Source organism: Hippoglossus hippoglossus, chromosome 5, assembly GCF_009819705.1.
Source record: "Hippoglossus hippoglossus isolate fHipHip1 chromosome 5, fHipHip1.pri, whole genome shotgun sequence".
Taxonomy (NCBI): Eukaryota; Metazoa; Chordata; class Actinopteri; order Pleuronectiformes; family Pleuronectidae; genus Hippoglossus; species Hippoglossus hippoglossus.
In genome coordinates, this window is record NC_047155.1 from 15,721,555 (window position 1) to 15,736,531 (window position 14,977).

At 41.0% G+C, this 14,977-nt stretch overlaps 3 protein-coding genes across 4 annotated transcripts; 1 reads left to right on the forward strand and 2 right to left on the reverse strand.

The window, feature by feature from the left end:
• Positions 1 to 344: 344 nt before the first annotated feature.
• On the reverse strand, positions 345 to 5,444 carry tatdn2 (TatD DNase domain containing 2). Of its 2 annotated transcripts, none has more exons than XM_034586477.1 (7): positions 5,294 to 5,444; positions 3,663 to 3,972; positions 3,170 to 3,553; positions 1,958 to 2,908; positions 1,669 to 1,796; positions 1,244 to 1,427; positions 345 to 876 (listed from the first exon to the last, which is right to left on the reverse strand). In XM_034586477.1, the coding sequence occupies exons 2-7, from the start codon at positions 3,960 to 3,962 to the stop codon at positions 736 to 738; spliced, it is 2,088 nt and encodes a 695-aa protein (XP_034442368.1). In that variant the 5' UTR covers positions 3,963 to 3,972; positions 5,294 to 5,444; the 3' UTR covers positions 345 to 735. The 2 variants fall into 2 exon arrangements, with proteins under 2 accessions (XP_034442368.1, XP_034442369.1); XM_034586478.1 differs by lacking the exon at positions 5,294 to 5,444 and adding an exon at positions 5,228 to 5,281 and having other exon boundaries at positions 736 to 876.
• Positions 5,445 to 8,983: 3,539 nt separating this feature from the next.
• On the reverse strand, positions 8,984 to 12,061 carry vhl (von Hippel-Lindau tumor suppressor). Its single transcript, XM_034586905.1, has 3 exons — positions 11,605 to 12,061; positions 11,064 to 11,186; positions 8,984 to 10,309 (listed from the first exon to the last, which is right to left on the reverse strand). The coding sequence occupies exons 1-3, from the start codon at positions 11,789 to 11,791 to the stop codon at positions 10,116 to 10,118; spliced, it is 504 nt and encodes a 167-aa protein (XP_034442796.1). The 5' UTR covers positions 11,792 to 12,061; the 3' UTR covers positions 8,984 to 10,115.
• Positions 12,062 to 12,824: 763 nt separating this feature from the next.
• On the forward strand, positions 12,825 to 14,582 carry LOC117762307 (vasopressin V2 receptor-like). Its single transcript, XM_034586904.1, has 3 exons — positions 12,825 to 12,980; positions 13,154 to 14,050; positions 14,271 to 14,582. The coding sequence occupies exons 2-3, from the start codon at positions 13,213 to 13,215 to the stop codon at positions 14,474 to 14,476; spliced, it is 1,044 nt and encodes a 347-aa protein (XP_034442795.1). The 5' UTR covers positions 12,825 to 12,980; positions 13,154 to 13,212; the 3' UTR covers positions 14,477 to 14,582.
• Positions 14,583 to 14,977: the final 395 nt, after the last annotated feature.

Sequence of the window (14,977 nt, forward strand, 5' to 3'; positions counted from 1 at the left end):
ACGAGAGCTCTATTCATCTTCTATTAATCCGCAGATGGCAGACTGGAACTGCCACATCACAAGGCGCCCGGGTGAGTCACTGTCAAAATAAAAAGCACTCAAACCAAATGTGAGAGGCGAACACTGTGGAATCGAAGCAGGCTAATGGACCAGTCTCACCACCTCTACCTGTCTTCAGTAACAAATCAGCTTTGCCCGAGGCAAGAATTACACATGTTCACTGTGTTTTGGAATATAAGACAAGATGGTGAATCTTATCTTTACTCTTTTCACTTCACATGTTCATGTGCTCTTGAATCAGTATTTATGTTAATGAGAACGTAAATAAAATACAATGAAAGCACTAAGGATTTAAGGCCTTTAATGTATCTGCACTGCATCAAATCAAACTACGCCGAGAGCAGATAACTCAAACATACAGTCACATTTCAACAAGGCAGAGCAACACACCGAGAACACAAATTAAAACTAGAACTTCTTATTAATTAATTTCTTCAATGAACAACCACAAAATATAAATCAGATAAACAATAATGTACAGTATCTCTGTCAGACACGTTCAGGCATTTTTTTGTATTTTATTTTGTGAAATATTCAGACTGCTCCTCCACACAGCAACATCTCTCTATACAGAGGATTTATAAATCTTGAACAAAAAGCCACATAAAAAATGTTTATGCGTCACAAACCAGTTGCAGAGTCGCTGATTTCTATCTGGCCCATCGTGTCTGATGATCAGATTCCGTACAGTTGAGTGGTGTTGTTTCGGACCGTGGAGAGGACGGTGGCCATGTCTTCTCCCTTCAACAGGCTCAGCTCCTGCAGAGTGTGGATGCCCATTCCAGGATGTGAAAACCGACAGACAGCTTTACTCACCTGTTAACAGTGAGACACACTCATATGTATGCAGTCATAATTTACTCCCGGTTTAAATGTACCAGTGGTGTTGATTCATCCAGAGGTTTTTGGTTAATAGGTGGCAACAGTTGAATTTATTATTATTATATCAATATATCTTGTCTCTGTCACTTCTTGGTATTTTGAAAGAAAATTAAAACAATCATGGGCTACAACTAAAACCAAGACTAACGCACAAATGTCTTTAAGCATGTTAGTAGCATCTAATGACAAAATTAAATAATTTACAGTTATAAATAATATTAACAGTTGGGGAAAAGCCTATTAATTATAAATGACACTGAAGCAGTGTTTAGGTTTTTCTATGGCCTTAATATAAACAGACCTGTCTTGGCAGGAAGTACGGTGCATCTGTCTCCAACACAATGCGGTCCAGAGGGATCCGGCGGACAGCATTTCGGGCCTCGGTGGCACTGGAGTACGTGATCAAGGCTGTGAAGCCCACGTATAAGTTGGGGAACTCCGTCAGGAAGGGCTCGATCACTGGATAACTGTTTGTGAAGCAGTGTCTGGAAACAACGCAAGGAGTCAAGAGAGAAAATTCTCTGATTAAATGTGCAACAGTTAAGGTTATAGAGGGAGATTAATGAATTACATGTCTTAGATGTGGCGGAAAAAAAATGCCAATAAATGATGTCAGAATGGGGTTTGATTCTATAAGGGGGAGGATTATAAATTTAAATGGAACAAAAAATAATTATATATGTACAATAAAATGAGAATAACAAGTCTATTTTCCACAGCACACACCTGTGAATTTTATATTCTCTGGGAACACACTTCTTCATGATGACCAGTAGATCGTCATCTGCGTCTCTGCAGTGGATCACCAGCGGCTTCTTCATGGCCACGGCCAAACGCAGCTGACGCTCAAACACCTTCTCAGAGAAGCAGAGAAACAAAACAAGACGCAAAAAAATCATTATTGCACAAAATCATTATTCCATTAAACACAATACAGGTCAGAGTACTTCAAAATTAGAATACATGACTATCTAGGTCAACACAAACTGTTTATTTATATCAATTTGATACATACCTCTTTTTGCCTGGAGGTGTTAGTTGAGTTTTTGTGCGAGTAGTCCAGCCCCATCTCACCAAATGCCACAGCTTTTGGATGTCGCATAGCCATCAGTATGTTGCGTTCTTGGACACTTGAGTATTCCTTGGCAAAGTGGGGGTGGCACCCAAATGCCCCCCATACCATGTCTTCATTCAGCAAACCCTCCCACAGGGCCTCTTTCACCATGATCCGAGGGTTGCAGAAGTCGGCAATACAGCCTCTGTACTCTGAAGGAAAGCTGCTCTGGTACAGCCTTCGAAAACTGCTGAACGGTCCGCGGAAGCCAAGTTTTCCATAGAGCATGTCTATATGGCAGTGTGTGTCTATGAAACCAACCTGATTGTCCAGGTTGGGGGAACTGGTCCACGCAGATTCTGCCCCCAGGGAAAATCTTCTCTTGGGAGTGCCACCATGAGTAAAAGAGTAGGGGGGGTAATGAATGTTAGAACCAGCGTCTGACTGCCTGCGTGTCGTTGATCTTGAGTAAGGTTTGGATATTCCTGTATTTGAGATGAGTGGTAGAGCAAAGGGTTCATTCATGTTGCAGGAGCGGAAAGTCTCAGTCTTTGAAGGGCCAGTGTTTGGTGGCTGCAGCTGCTTAGAGGAGATAAAAACTGTCCTCTGCGGCGATGAGAAAGTCTCAATGTCCTCAGTAGCTGCACTGGTTTCATGAGGGGACATAAAGGGGAAAGGGGACGCAGTAGATCCCCGATGTTTAACTGAAGGACTCTGGCGTTGTTGGCCATCAGAAGAGCCCTCCTGATGAGTCATGAAACAACAAGAATCTGGGATATATTCCAGAGTAGGGAGGGACGAGTCGCAACCATCTTCAGGCTCATTTTCTGTATCTTGAGAAGTGGTCTCGACAAATACAGAGTCCTGAGCAACAGACCTCCCAGGTGAGTCCTCTCCTTCCAGCACAACACGCTGTAAAACATAAAGAAATAGAGGAAAACATTACAAACTAGAATGGCACTCAGTAGAGCCATTCCTTCTGCTAAGGCCCATCAGTCGCCTTAAATTCAATCAAGCTGCATCAAAGGGTACACACGTCTCTTACACATGCCTGCTTATTTTTTATTTTAAATCAAGATCCAGGAATTAAATATTGAATCAAATATTTTTGTCACTAAATGATCAAAACAAAGCTATAAGAAAAGACAGGTTACTAAGTGTTGGTTGACTTACCCGTTCAGTTGTTTTCAGATCAGAGCTGTCACCTCGGGTCTCTGTGTCCTCCCACATCTCAGGGGGGAGGAACCAGTTGTCTTTGGATTTTGAGCTGTTAATATCAACGACAGTTCTGTCAAGTGATGCCGGACTCTGCACTTCAGTCTTCACTGGTGAAGGCACAAGTGGCAAAGACACTTCAGTCTTTGGGATGTTAGAAGGGCTGCGTCTTGCATTTGTGCCGTCAAGAGCAGCTAACATTGCCATCCTGTAGATGGCCTCTGATCCCTCTTGGGACGTCCTCTCCCTCTTCTTCAGGATAAATGAGTGTGATGGAGGTGGTGACACCTGCTGGTCGTCAGTGGATTTCAGCTGCTTGGGTGAGTTGCCCATAGGTTTTTGCTGATGGTTTATGTGCGACAGGAAAAATCAACACGTCATTTCTGAACATAATGCATGAGAAAGCACATAGGAGTCAATGGGTAGAGCAAAATTTCAAGTAAAGATTTACCTTTGAAGTAGTGAATGTCTCATAATTTCTTCTGGACAGCTTCCTCAGCTTATCTTTTCCCACAGAGGGAACACTTTTATCCAGCACCTCTGCTTTTCTCTTGGGGGTGTCCAGACTTAGTGCTTTAAAGGCCTCAGGTCCTGGAGAGTCACTGTGGGATGAAGTGTTTGAATCTTCATCTGGCGACATATTCCTGCGCGATGGTGTGTCTGAGCCAGCTTCTCTCCCCTCAAGATCTGCGGGTGAGGTGGCTGCTTTTCGTCGCCACTTGAACGTCAACTTCTTTCTGCTACTGTCCATGTTTATGTTCCTAATTAAATATAAAAACAAAAATGAAATGAATTAACAGTTCTGTATGACCATCAGGCATTTCCTGTAAGACTGTGCATTTGCTGATTTTGTTAGTGTTCACAATCTGCAGCATCTGTAACGTTTGTTGATCATCATGGGTCCGGCTTTATTTCCTAATCCCTAAAGCCTTATAACACCAATATTTGTATTAACTGACCATGGCTACAGGGTCATTCCATGCCAAATCATCATACCTTTAGTCCACACCATCACAGATTTTGATAAAAATCTGGATTCCACCCATGTTATATTTCTTTGAGCAGACTATCTAGAGGCCTGGGAACCCATCAACAGAGTCGTACTTTGTTATTTTGCATGTGCCTGACCATGCACTGATGACTATCTGCTGTTCAACAACATTGGAAGGAGTTACTGATGTGATGACGAAACTTCCTTGAGGTCTTGATGACATTACAGGCTAACTTTCACCAACTTCAATAATTGTAAGATACAATTGTAGAGCTAAAATATAAAATAAAAAAATCTGAGCAATGTCTCCATAACTGAAATAAAAAAGGGATATAGTTTCTCATATGACCACATTTCATTAGGGTCTCTGTCATGGACTGACACAGGGCTGGGAGATATGGCCCAAAATTACATAAAAACTAAAAATGTTATGTCACTTGATATCAATAATGATCACAATAAATGTCACATTATTAGTTTCAAGGCTGATTTTTGCTCCAGAGAGAGGGTTGTGATTTTAAACTGTTGTTTAGTAGCAGACAATGATAAACAGAAAAACATTTTACACATCTGAACCAGATCAACTATGTGTTACACCTCTTCACTGTGCTAATATTGATATATTATAAATAATAGTCTTTTTGCTATGGGTCACATTTGTTTTCTAATGCTTATTGTTATATTTCCCAGGCCTAGAATGACCCCTACACTCCACAGCATGTGATTAGCCCCAGGGCTGTTTTATCAGATGAACACCACAATGGTGTCCATCCATTTTAAAATAAAATTTAAATGTAAAACTGTAAAACTTTGGGCCTGAGATGCAGCAGAACATTGTCTGACACACCGGAGACCAATGAGACCGTTAGCTTTAGCTTAGCATCTCTACTCTAGCCAATCAACTGGCTAACTGCTAGCATTAGCCGTTTTTCCACGTGCTTCAAAAAGCAGCTCAGGGAGTAAATACCGGAGTTGGCTCATGTCAGAAGCGTAAAGGAGACTTTACACATAGTTATCACACTCACACCTCACTAGTTAGGTTTCATACATGGATATAACGAACAGTTGGTGATGAAGAGCAGTGGAGTTACCTCTCAGGTGCAGCAGGTGCGTCACAGTGACGAAGAGGAGCTTCCTGACGGCGGGTCAGTCAACGCGTCTCTGTCCGGGAGCCTCAACAACTTTGAGCTGATTAAGTTTCTGAACAAAAACAACACAGGAAAACCTGTGTTGGATTGATTAATAAATATATGGAAGACCATACGTCCATATTGAATAAATAGATAAACACATAGCTAACTAGATAAAGAAAGAAATAGTTTGTCCTGTGAGTCTGTCCAAATCCATCATAAATCATTTATTGAGATATAAGATGAAATATAAAGTACTAACTGAAGTACTGAGCATATTGATGTGAGTGTTTACAATATTACACAGTTTAATCACAACTTGAGTTATGTCCTGCTTTTTCAGATATGATTTAAGTGATGATGGTCATGTGTTTTGTGTGTTTTGTGTGTTTTTTTTTAATCAATCTTGCCCATTTATATCATAGTTATTGTGTATCTCAGTCCTGCTAGACTACGTCCATCTGGTGTTGACAGTTCAAAAATGTCTGTGTCACAATGTTGTTTTTCACATGATCCAACTCAGCATATAATCCGTCATGGTGGCATTTATCGTCTGATTTATGGTTTTATTTGATTTTATATATTTTTTATAGAGCACTTTTCAAAAATCTAAGTTACAAGGTGCTCTACAAGGGCAGCAAAATAAAACAGTCAGGTCATCAAATCATGAGCACAGAAAAAATTAAGGAATGACAAATGTTAACAGACTATATTCATTTGAAAGAACTCTAAAAGACATACAATTATTCGATATAATTGAATAAAAATTCAGCTAAAATCAGGAAAGGCTCTCCAATGAAATTATGTTTTAACAAGGGATTTAAAAGAGATCACTAACACACATGAACTAGTGGCCCATCATGCCCTATATGCCAAAAGCTACACATAGTGCGTCTATTATCATAATAATAATAATAGGAATAAATTAATTTCTGCAGGAAAATAACCTTGCAGCTCACAGTGATTGGTCAGACACTGTATGCTATCATTGATATGTTCATAGTTTTTAGCATACAGTAGATATACCACACATTTTATATGTAAATAATTATAAACACATTATTGCAGGGACTCTGAATTTTTTTATTTGCACGTATATTCTTTCAAACTGACAACAAGCACATCACTCTTCAGAAAGCAAAAACTGCATCTTGACAGCTTTTTAACTGTGTTCATCTTTGGTAGAGTGAAGATTCATCGTAATAACCTCAGAGTGGAATCATCTGGTTCATTTAAGTCATTTAAGCAAATCTACACAGAAGATTTAAAGAATCTGAGTGACCCTCATCAGACTTTTGGTAATCCCAAAAAGGTCTTGTAGGCACCGAAGCTGTATCCTTTACCTGTAAAGAAGGAATAAAGATGCATCTGTGTTCTGGCCATGGAATAAGGGACACACGTTACTCTATTCTGTACAATGCAAGATGCATAGTCCTTTATAAACACTGCTAGTGACACACGTTCAGAAGTCTATAATCTATTTTATGAAATACGGAGCATGGTGATTATTACATATATACTGTAGATGCAGCAGATTTTGATCATGGCACTCAATCACTAAGCCCACTCAAAAATGAGTATAATAGGATAAAATACAAAGGTCTGTCCTGCTGTTCACAACAATGCACCAGTGCTTACAGCACTGCTTACAGCAATTAACTGTAAGCTGCAAAACCTTGAGTGTACAGGGGGAATGCTGAGCAGCCGAATCAGGAATAGGATATGTATGGGTCTCACTCACATATGAATATGCACGTCACGCATTCCCCTATAGGTGACACACGCTCTGTATATCTGACACATTGCAGTCAAAGCTTGGATCATCACTTACAAGTTGGAGCCTTGCTCTCCACAATCCAGTAGCAGAATCCCATCCTGGCTCGGTTATTGAACACGTTGCTGTACTGGGGCATGTTTTGAGGTGAGGTTTTTTTATGGTTGATGCCTACAGAGGACCATGTGATAGTGAAATGCGCAGGGAAGCAAATAAAACAGAAATATTTAGACTCTTGTTAATGTGGGACCTACCGTAGGCTCGCACCGTGGAGGGGATGTGAACAAGAGCTGCAGGTTCGTCCCGAGTCAGAGCAGGTAACAGGCTGCTGGTAGTGTTGTTTGATTCATACACTAGGGTATATAATAAAACCAATTTAAAGACAAATGTTCCTTTGTAACATGCAGTCTATCCAGAGCTCTGTTTGTACTGGGCTCCAGTTTTATTTGATTACCTCCACCAAGGATGTTATGTTTTCACCCCGGATCATTGAATTGTTAGATTTTTCAGCAGAATTATACAAAAACTACTGAATGGATTTTGAAGAAACTTAGTAAATGGATGGGATATGGGCAGAGAAAAAAAGGCATACAGTTTTGACGAAGATTGAGACAAAGAGGTGGAACACTTTCTTTAACATTTTGAATAGTGCTTTTTTAAATGAAAACAATCAAATCTATTTAAAGGACTGATATCTCTGGGTGTGAGTATTTGGGTTGATTGAATTTAAGGGGACTGGCATTGGTGGAGGTTTGTGCTCTACTGTGTCTGTTAATAGGATCATTTGTACAAACCTGTGTCCTTCAGCAAGGCAGCTGGGACTGATGTAAGACAACCTGGTACCTATAGGTGGGGATAACATCACATAGTATCACATGAATACAAAGTAGGTTATGTTTTTGTTATTAATAAACCTTGAGTGTTGAGTCCAAACGTAGGAAACGTTTTTTTCTTCAATTTATCTTACCATTGTTTTCATTTTGCTCCAGTGATCTGTCTGGAGATGTGGAAACATCACTGGGTGACTCCTTGGCCAGAAAGTCAAACTGCAGTTAAAAAGAGAAGGATCATTAGCATCAGTTAGCCTCAGTTCACTCTGTTGAACTTGAGTCACATCATCCACAAACACTGGATCTATAAACGTGTGTGAGACAGTGAACAAACACTTACTGCTCTCGCCTGAAACGACTCGAGTCCCATGTTTTTTTCTTTTCCTGCATGTTTTTATTAATACTGCACTCGGTTCCCGTCGTCTCACACACACACACAAACAAAGATGGGTTTTGTTACGTTGTCGCTTAGCAACATGTTTTGCAACAGTACCCCTGCTGCGATAACCCGGAGAACTTCATGTGCTTGATATCAGTGAATTACAAAGATTACAGCAAAGAAATGACCATAGATTGTTCAATAAAAATCTACTTCTTGTTTTTGACATCACTGAGTTATTTCTAAATCATCAATCAGCAGATAAATTGATAAAACACACTGCTGAATATTCAACTATAAGCCACCTCGGGTATCTGATAATATGTTGTGTGTTCAATTCAATTTCAGTTTTATTTGTATATCGCAAATCCTAATATACATTATCTCAAAGCACTTTACATAGAAGGTGAAGACCTTAAAAATTATAGAGAAACCCAACAGTTCCCACAGTGATAGAGCGCTTTGGCAACTGTGGAGGCAGAAAACCCCCTCATTTACTGGAAGAAACCTCAAGCAGAACCAGACTCAATGAGGGCGGCCATCTGCCTCGACCAGTTGTGGTGAGCAGAGAAAATCCAAAGTCTGAGTCAGGCTTTGGTCATTAGACTCTAATCTTTTAACTGTGTTCCTGTATTTTTCACAAAATAAACAGATGTAATAGTTTTTCCATGTTTTAATCAACTCTAAGAAATGATGTCAGTTTCATGATTTTGTTTTAAGGGTTGAGCAAATAACTAAAATAAATACTCTTCACAGCATGTGCCCACCAGTAAGAATATATTTCATTTATACACAAATAAACAATTTAAGTCTCCATAGAAGAACAATAGAGGAAAAGGAACACAAAGTAGACAAAAACTAAAATATAAGCCCCTCGCCGACAGGGTTTCACAGCGAAATCTTTAAAACTTGAAGACAATTTGAATTTTTTTTTTTCCATAGGAAATTAGCTGCAAGACCACATTGTAGAAGAGACTCCCCCCGTTCATTTAAAGTGTAAAAGCTAAAGATTTTTTCTCTTTACAGCTCAGATAACAAAACAGCGTGTTTTCTAAGGGGAGTTTTGAAGTAAGCTGGTATGACCAGTCATCCCCTATAAGAATATTACAGCCTCTGCACATTTGAGATAATGGGTGCAACAACAGGGGGGGATTTAGATGTACAAAACTTTAAGAACCAATAAGAATGAGGTCAGTGAAGTACAGTACTAACAGGAGTGGAGCTCTTGGTCAAACAGTTGGTCCACACTCACATAATCCTGAACACATCTGTGTGGCTGGACTGAAGGGGGAGTTTCACAACATACTTTCTATTCTCCCTAAATTGTGAACAAAGACTCACCTCTAATTGATTGATTCCATGAAAAAATATTCTTGTAAATTAAATAGGATTTTTGTTTAAGGAGTTAACGTAAGACAATATGCAAGTATATGGCAATATAAAGTAGAGCATAACACAAAGAGATGGCTAGAAATTCCCCATTTCTTAAGTGGCCATTTAGAAATAAACATTGAAATCCTTAGACAACATTTTAGAGAACAAACAGGGCTCTTCCACAGAGGACACTGTCACCACTTTATATACAAGCTCCACTTACTGAGAGGAAAAAGCTACTTATAGTTTATTGCTGCTGAGGAAGACATTTGCTAAAGCCACTGAGTGAAGATGACAAACAGGCAGCACAAAGTCTAACCTAAAGAAAATATATCCATTTTATCTCGTTTTTTATTTTGCCTTTCCGATTACGTCTAATATGGATTTGCTGCCCAAAATTCAACAATGTCCCTCCAGTTTCATGTCTCATTCCTCCTGGCCTTGGATCCTCTCCAGTAGATGCTGCTCTACTCGCTGGTTCATGCGGTGCAGGTCTTTCAGCACACTGGGTCGATCTTCCAGTTCTTCATGGAGACACCGCGCTATTTCCAACCTCCTGTAGTCTTCGGGTCGCACGAGATGCCGAATTACCTGAACAGCACGATCCTTGAGGCTGTAAACTGTGTAAACCAAATCACATTTTTGCAATATGTCAAGTAAAGATCTCTTTTCATATATTTCCTTTCAAATTACTGAATAACAAAAGTGACAGAAGAATTTAGTGGATTACAGTAAAGCAAATGTCAATTGTTTTGAATAACCGTGTTTGGTTTCAATCACCACAATGCACAGATACAGGCTTAATAATTTACACACCGTCTTTCATCTTCCATACTGCACTACCAGTTACTGTAGGAACAGTAACTGGTCACTACGGCACCTGACTTGCTGTGTTTTATTTAGGTAGAATCCCTTTTCAATGAAGATACATTATTTGAGGTACATATGCTATAATTTCTATTTAAATTTCATTTGTGGATGAATGACACGCTTTTTCTTTCTGTGCCAACTGACAGGCAGAACATAAGCTTGTTTTTCTGCTTTACAAATGTCAAAAAACGCTGCAGAAGGATTCAGAGAAAATCTTTCACAGCAAGATTATCCTATGTACCTGAGTTTATGTAAGAGATTACAGGAGCATTTTAACATAATTTTGTAATGTTTCCAGCGCAACAAGCCAAATGCCCTTCGCCTTTTTTTTCCTTTTAGTGTGTCCTAAGACAATTCTAGGTAAAACTACATGTACCTTCATGAGTAGATACACTGTATTTACCTCCTGCCTAAGTGTGCTTAGACACAGTTTAAAGTGGAATTGCCTTATTATACAAATGGACTCTGATCACTAATATTTTAAGGTCACTGGTTTAATCTCACCTGGTAGGGTGATATTAGCAAATGTAGCATCTCCCCCCTCTGCTGGTTTAGGAAGGAACAGCTCTTTGCTGTTCACCCTCAGAGGATCACCTGTCTCTGCATCTCTGAACATCCACGGGTGACCTGGAGGAACATGCACGTCAGACATTAAAAACGATCATGCACAGCTCACTGGTGGTATCACTTCACTGACAACAGGCAAATGGATTATTTAAACTCCAAATCAAAACATCAAGTGTTGAATTAAATGGTGCATGTCCCACAGACTGATTGGTGACTTTGTTGGTTATATTACTGTTGTTGGTGCTGAGAAAACATCCTGAGATATCTGAACAAACTTCATCTTGGGGAGTAACATGTTCATGTCCACCAATCAAGATGTAGTGATATATTAGATATTATATTAATGGTGCTTCTGCTGTAGTCTTGGCTTTTGTATACAAACACCAACAGTCCCTATATGAGCTGTCCCTGTTCCTAGGAGACGTAGCACACGTGTACAGTTATTCAAACACTTGTGATGGTGGAAAAGCTGCTTTACCAACAAACGTGGACATTCTCCGTCCAGTCCCGGGCTGTAAGTCATCGTAGCTCTGAGCGTGGCCCTGGTAGTCTATCCACAGCGGTCGTACCACACGGGCCGTGCGGTTACAGAACACGGCGCTGATCTGTATCCGTGTGTTCAGGGATCGAACCAGGGGCAGAGTCTGATCCCCTTCCTCAGGCATCAGTGGCTACTTTACCGCTGAACCGTGAGCGCAGCGAGAATTAGCCCTGAAGCTAACGTTAGCTAGCAGCTAGCTAGCAAGATATTCATAAACGAAGACTGTGTTCGACCGCGGAAGTTGACGAATTTATCAGAAGCGTAAAACAAAGTCAGTCCGAGTGCGTTCGATCGTTTATAAAACCAGTAAACGGTGACGTGTTCATGATAGCACCGCAGCAAAAGTCTCCACTTCTCCTCAACTATCTTGTTTACATTCTCTCTTCCGGTTGGAAATGGGACGTCAAACTATTCTGTACTGTGATTGGCCGAGAAAGGCATGACGACATCGGGACTGGACATGGTCTCAGACAATTGAATATATAAAGATATGTACAGTCTATAGATGTCACAATCAATTAAGCAAAGTTATCGATAATTAATACATCGATCACCAAAGCTAAACAGAGCATGGTCTGATAAAAACAGCTTTTTTTCAGCTTGTGGAGACATTCATCCATTAAACCTGCAGATGGGAATATTAATGTTTACTATATGTTTACAACAGATTATCGCATAGAAAAAATTGTCCATTGGTGAAAAAGAGAATATTCTGCTGGAGGAGAATCCAAATGACCTTTTCTGATAATAATAATTAATGCTTTGTAGATTATTATTTTATATACAAAACCTGCAGTATGACATGTTATTGGGTGTAATAAAAAAATGTTAATATTATACTGCCAATATAATTAAAGGTAGTCAAAATGATCCCGACGTATACCTGCAACTATATTAAGTTGGCACCTTCCAATAGGGAAATATAATATGTAATAGCTTCACTGATAGTGGTCATTCCATTGCATAACTTTTATCCCATCTGTAATTACTCATATAGGTCTTAGTGGTAGTGGAAAATCTCCCCTCCTCGTCCGTTTATTAGTCTGGAGCTTTCAATCATGTCACTTGAGCACATTGACAGGCTTTGGGTTATTTAAAACTTATAATTAAAGAAACGTCAGACTTTGGAATTCCAACTCTTCACAGTACATGGAAGCTCCACCCAGTTTCATCCTCACATAAAACCCAGGGGCACAGCTGGAGAGACCTTCCTGAGCCCGACCTCCCTCCTCTCCGGAGTTTATCCCCAACCTGAACTCCATCTCAACAACAATTTACTCTCAACTGTAGGTGGACACATTATTGATCTAAAGGTAGGTAGAAATAAAATACCTTGGTGACCAAAGCTTTTTAAGTATGTTGATTGGCTCTCTTAGTTACCAATACTTTTCATCAGAATGAAAAGTGTCATTCATTATTGAACACTTGTGTATTATTTTTTGGAACAGTGTCAGATTTCCATGTAATGGATCTATTTGTTCTTTAGTTCCCACAGAGTGTTTCAGCCCGCTGGCAGCTCTGATCTCTCCACACCACCCGGGCACGATGTGTCCTCTGAATGACAGCGGCTCTGTGGGCGCGCAGGACCTGGCGCGGGATGAGAGTTTGGCCGTAGTGGAGATCGCTCTGCTCAGCGTCATCTTCGTCTGCGCCTCCATCCTCAACACCTCCGTGCTCGTCGGCCTCTGGAGACAGCGCAAACAGATGTCCCGGATGCGCGTCTTCGTGTTCCACCTGTGCCTCGCGGACATGGTGGTCGCCTTCTTCCAGGTGTGTCCGCAGCTCATGTGGGACATCACGGACAGATTCGTGGGGCCGGACCTGGTGTGCCGCCTGGTGAAGTACCTGCAGGTCCTGGGCATGTTCTCATCCACGTACATGATTGTGGTGATGACGGTGGACAGGTACCAAGCTGTGTGCAACCCGATGGTGAAGTTCCAGCGCTCCCGCACAAAACTGAACATCCCCGTGTGCGTCGCCTGGGGCGTCTCTCTGCTGGGCAGCCTGCCGCAGGTTTTCATCTTCTCACAGGTCGAGGTGGCACCCGGTGTGTTTGACTGCTGGGCGAAATTCGTCCAGCCGTGGGGACTGCAGACTTACATAACCTGGACCACGCTGGTCATTTTTGTTTTACCCGTCATTACGATTGTTTTTTGCCAAGTGCGCATCTGCCAGGCCATCCAGATCAACCTGTACCAAAAGACCCAGCAGCGGCTAGGTCTCCCTCTGCCATCCAGAGCCAGCGGTGTGGCCGGTATGTCCAGAGCCAGAGTCAAGACGTTGAAGATGACAGTGTTTATCGTGCTGGCTTATATTGTCTGCTGGGCTCCCTTCTTCACTGTCCAGCTCTGGTCCGCCTGGGACACACATGCACCAAAAGAAAGTAAGTCATTAAACTATTCGGACTGGTTTCTCTGTTTCATTGTTTTTTATTGTGTCATTTGCTTTGGGGGTTCTTCCTGACCCTTGTTAACTGTAAAGCTGGGGCCTCGGCGCGCTCTCGTATGTGCGTAATTACGCACAAAATCCACAACTCCTTAATAAGTATCAAATTGTTCTTCTTTGAAACGTTGTGACACTTTGCGATTCTCCTCTTCTTCCAGCTGCGATTTTCACCATCCTGATGTTGCTGGCCAGTCTGAACAGCTGCGCGAACCCCTGCATCTACCTTGTGTTCAGCGACCAGTTTCCCAAAAGGCTGGTCACACTCATGTGTCAGCGACAGTCCAACGGCGATTCAATGCACGACGAGTCGACGCTGGTCAGCACATTGTACATGAGCTTCAAAAATGTCTCCGAGCCCAAATAAGGACAACAAGTCTAGAAAAGGGGGGGTGGGGGGAATCCTGCATTGAAACGTGTACGTCCTGCGGAGCATCGGAACTCCCTGGGTTTGGATGAATTGTTCTTCTGAACTGAAAATGTGAGGACAGGACGAAATGAGTCTCTCTGGGTCTTTGACATGTAAAGATGGTTTGTCATTGAAGTAGTCACCAAAAGACAGAATTGGGCTCTTCATGAATGAAAACTGTGCTCCAGGTGTTGGAGGTTGACAGAATTCAAAAGCAAGTAGGACACTGAGGTTCTGTACATCCTTCTTTGTCTTGGAGCGTGAATCACATTAAGACTTTGACAGTTCTTTTGTTCTGTAAAAATATTCTTCACATTTAACAGAAGCTCCATAAACACTTTCATGTTCCCACAGATTCAGTCAGTGAGTAAAGTATGAAGAATCTAGGTGTATTTAAGTGTATTGTTATTTTTTGTCTCTGCAAATCTGGCATTTTGCATGAGGGGAATTAAGAGCAAA

Coding starts and splice junctions, on each gene's coding strand:
- tatdn2 (XM_034586477.1), bottom strand. CDS start 3,962: ATGGACAGTAGCAGAAAGAAGTTGACGTTCAAGTGGCGACGAAAAGCA. Junction 2,909..3,169: donor ATCTGAAAACAACTGAACGG/GTAAGTCAACCA, acceptor TATGTTTTACAG/CGTGTTGTGCTGGAAGGAGA. Junction 1,797..1,957: donor ACACCTCCAGGCAAAAAGAG/GTATGTATCAAA, acceptor TTCTCTGAGAAG/GTGTTTGAGCGTCAGCTGCG.
- vhl (XM_034586905.1), bottom strand. CDS start 11,791: ATGCCTGAGGAAGGGGATCAGACTCTGCCCCTGGTTCGATCCCTGAAC. Junction 11,187..11,604: donor GAGAATGTCCACGTTTGTTG/GTAAAGCAGCTT, acceptor ATGTTCCTCCAG/GTCACCCGTGGATGTTCAGA. Junction 10,310..11,063: donor TGCTAATATCACCCTACCAG/GTGAGATTAAAC, acceptor TGGTTTACACAG/TTTACAGCCTCAAGGATCGT.
- LOC117762307 (XM_034586904.1), top strand. CDS start 13,213: ATGTGTCCTCTGAATGACAGCGGCTCTGTGGGCGCGCAGGACCTGGCG. Junction 14,051..14,270: donor CACACATGCACCAAAAGAAA/GTAAGTCATTAA, acceptor CTCTTCTTCCAG/CTGCGATTTTCACCATCCTG.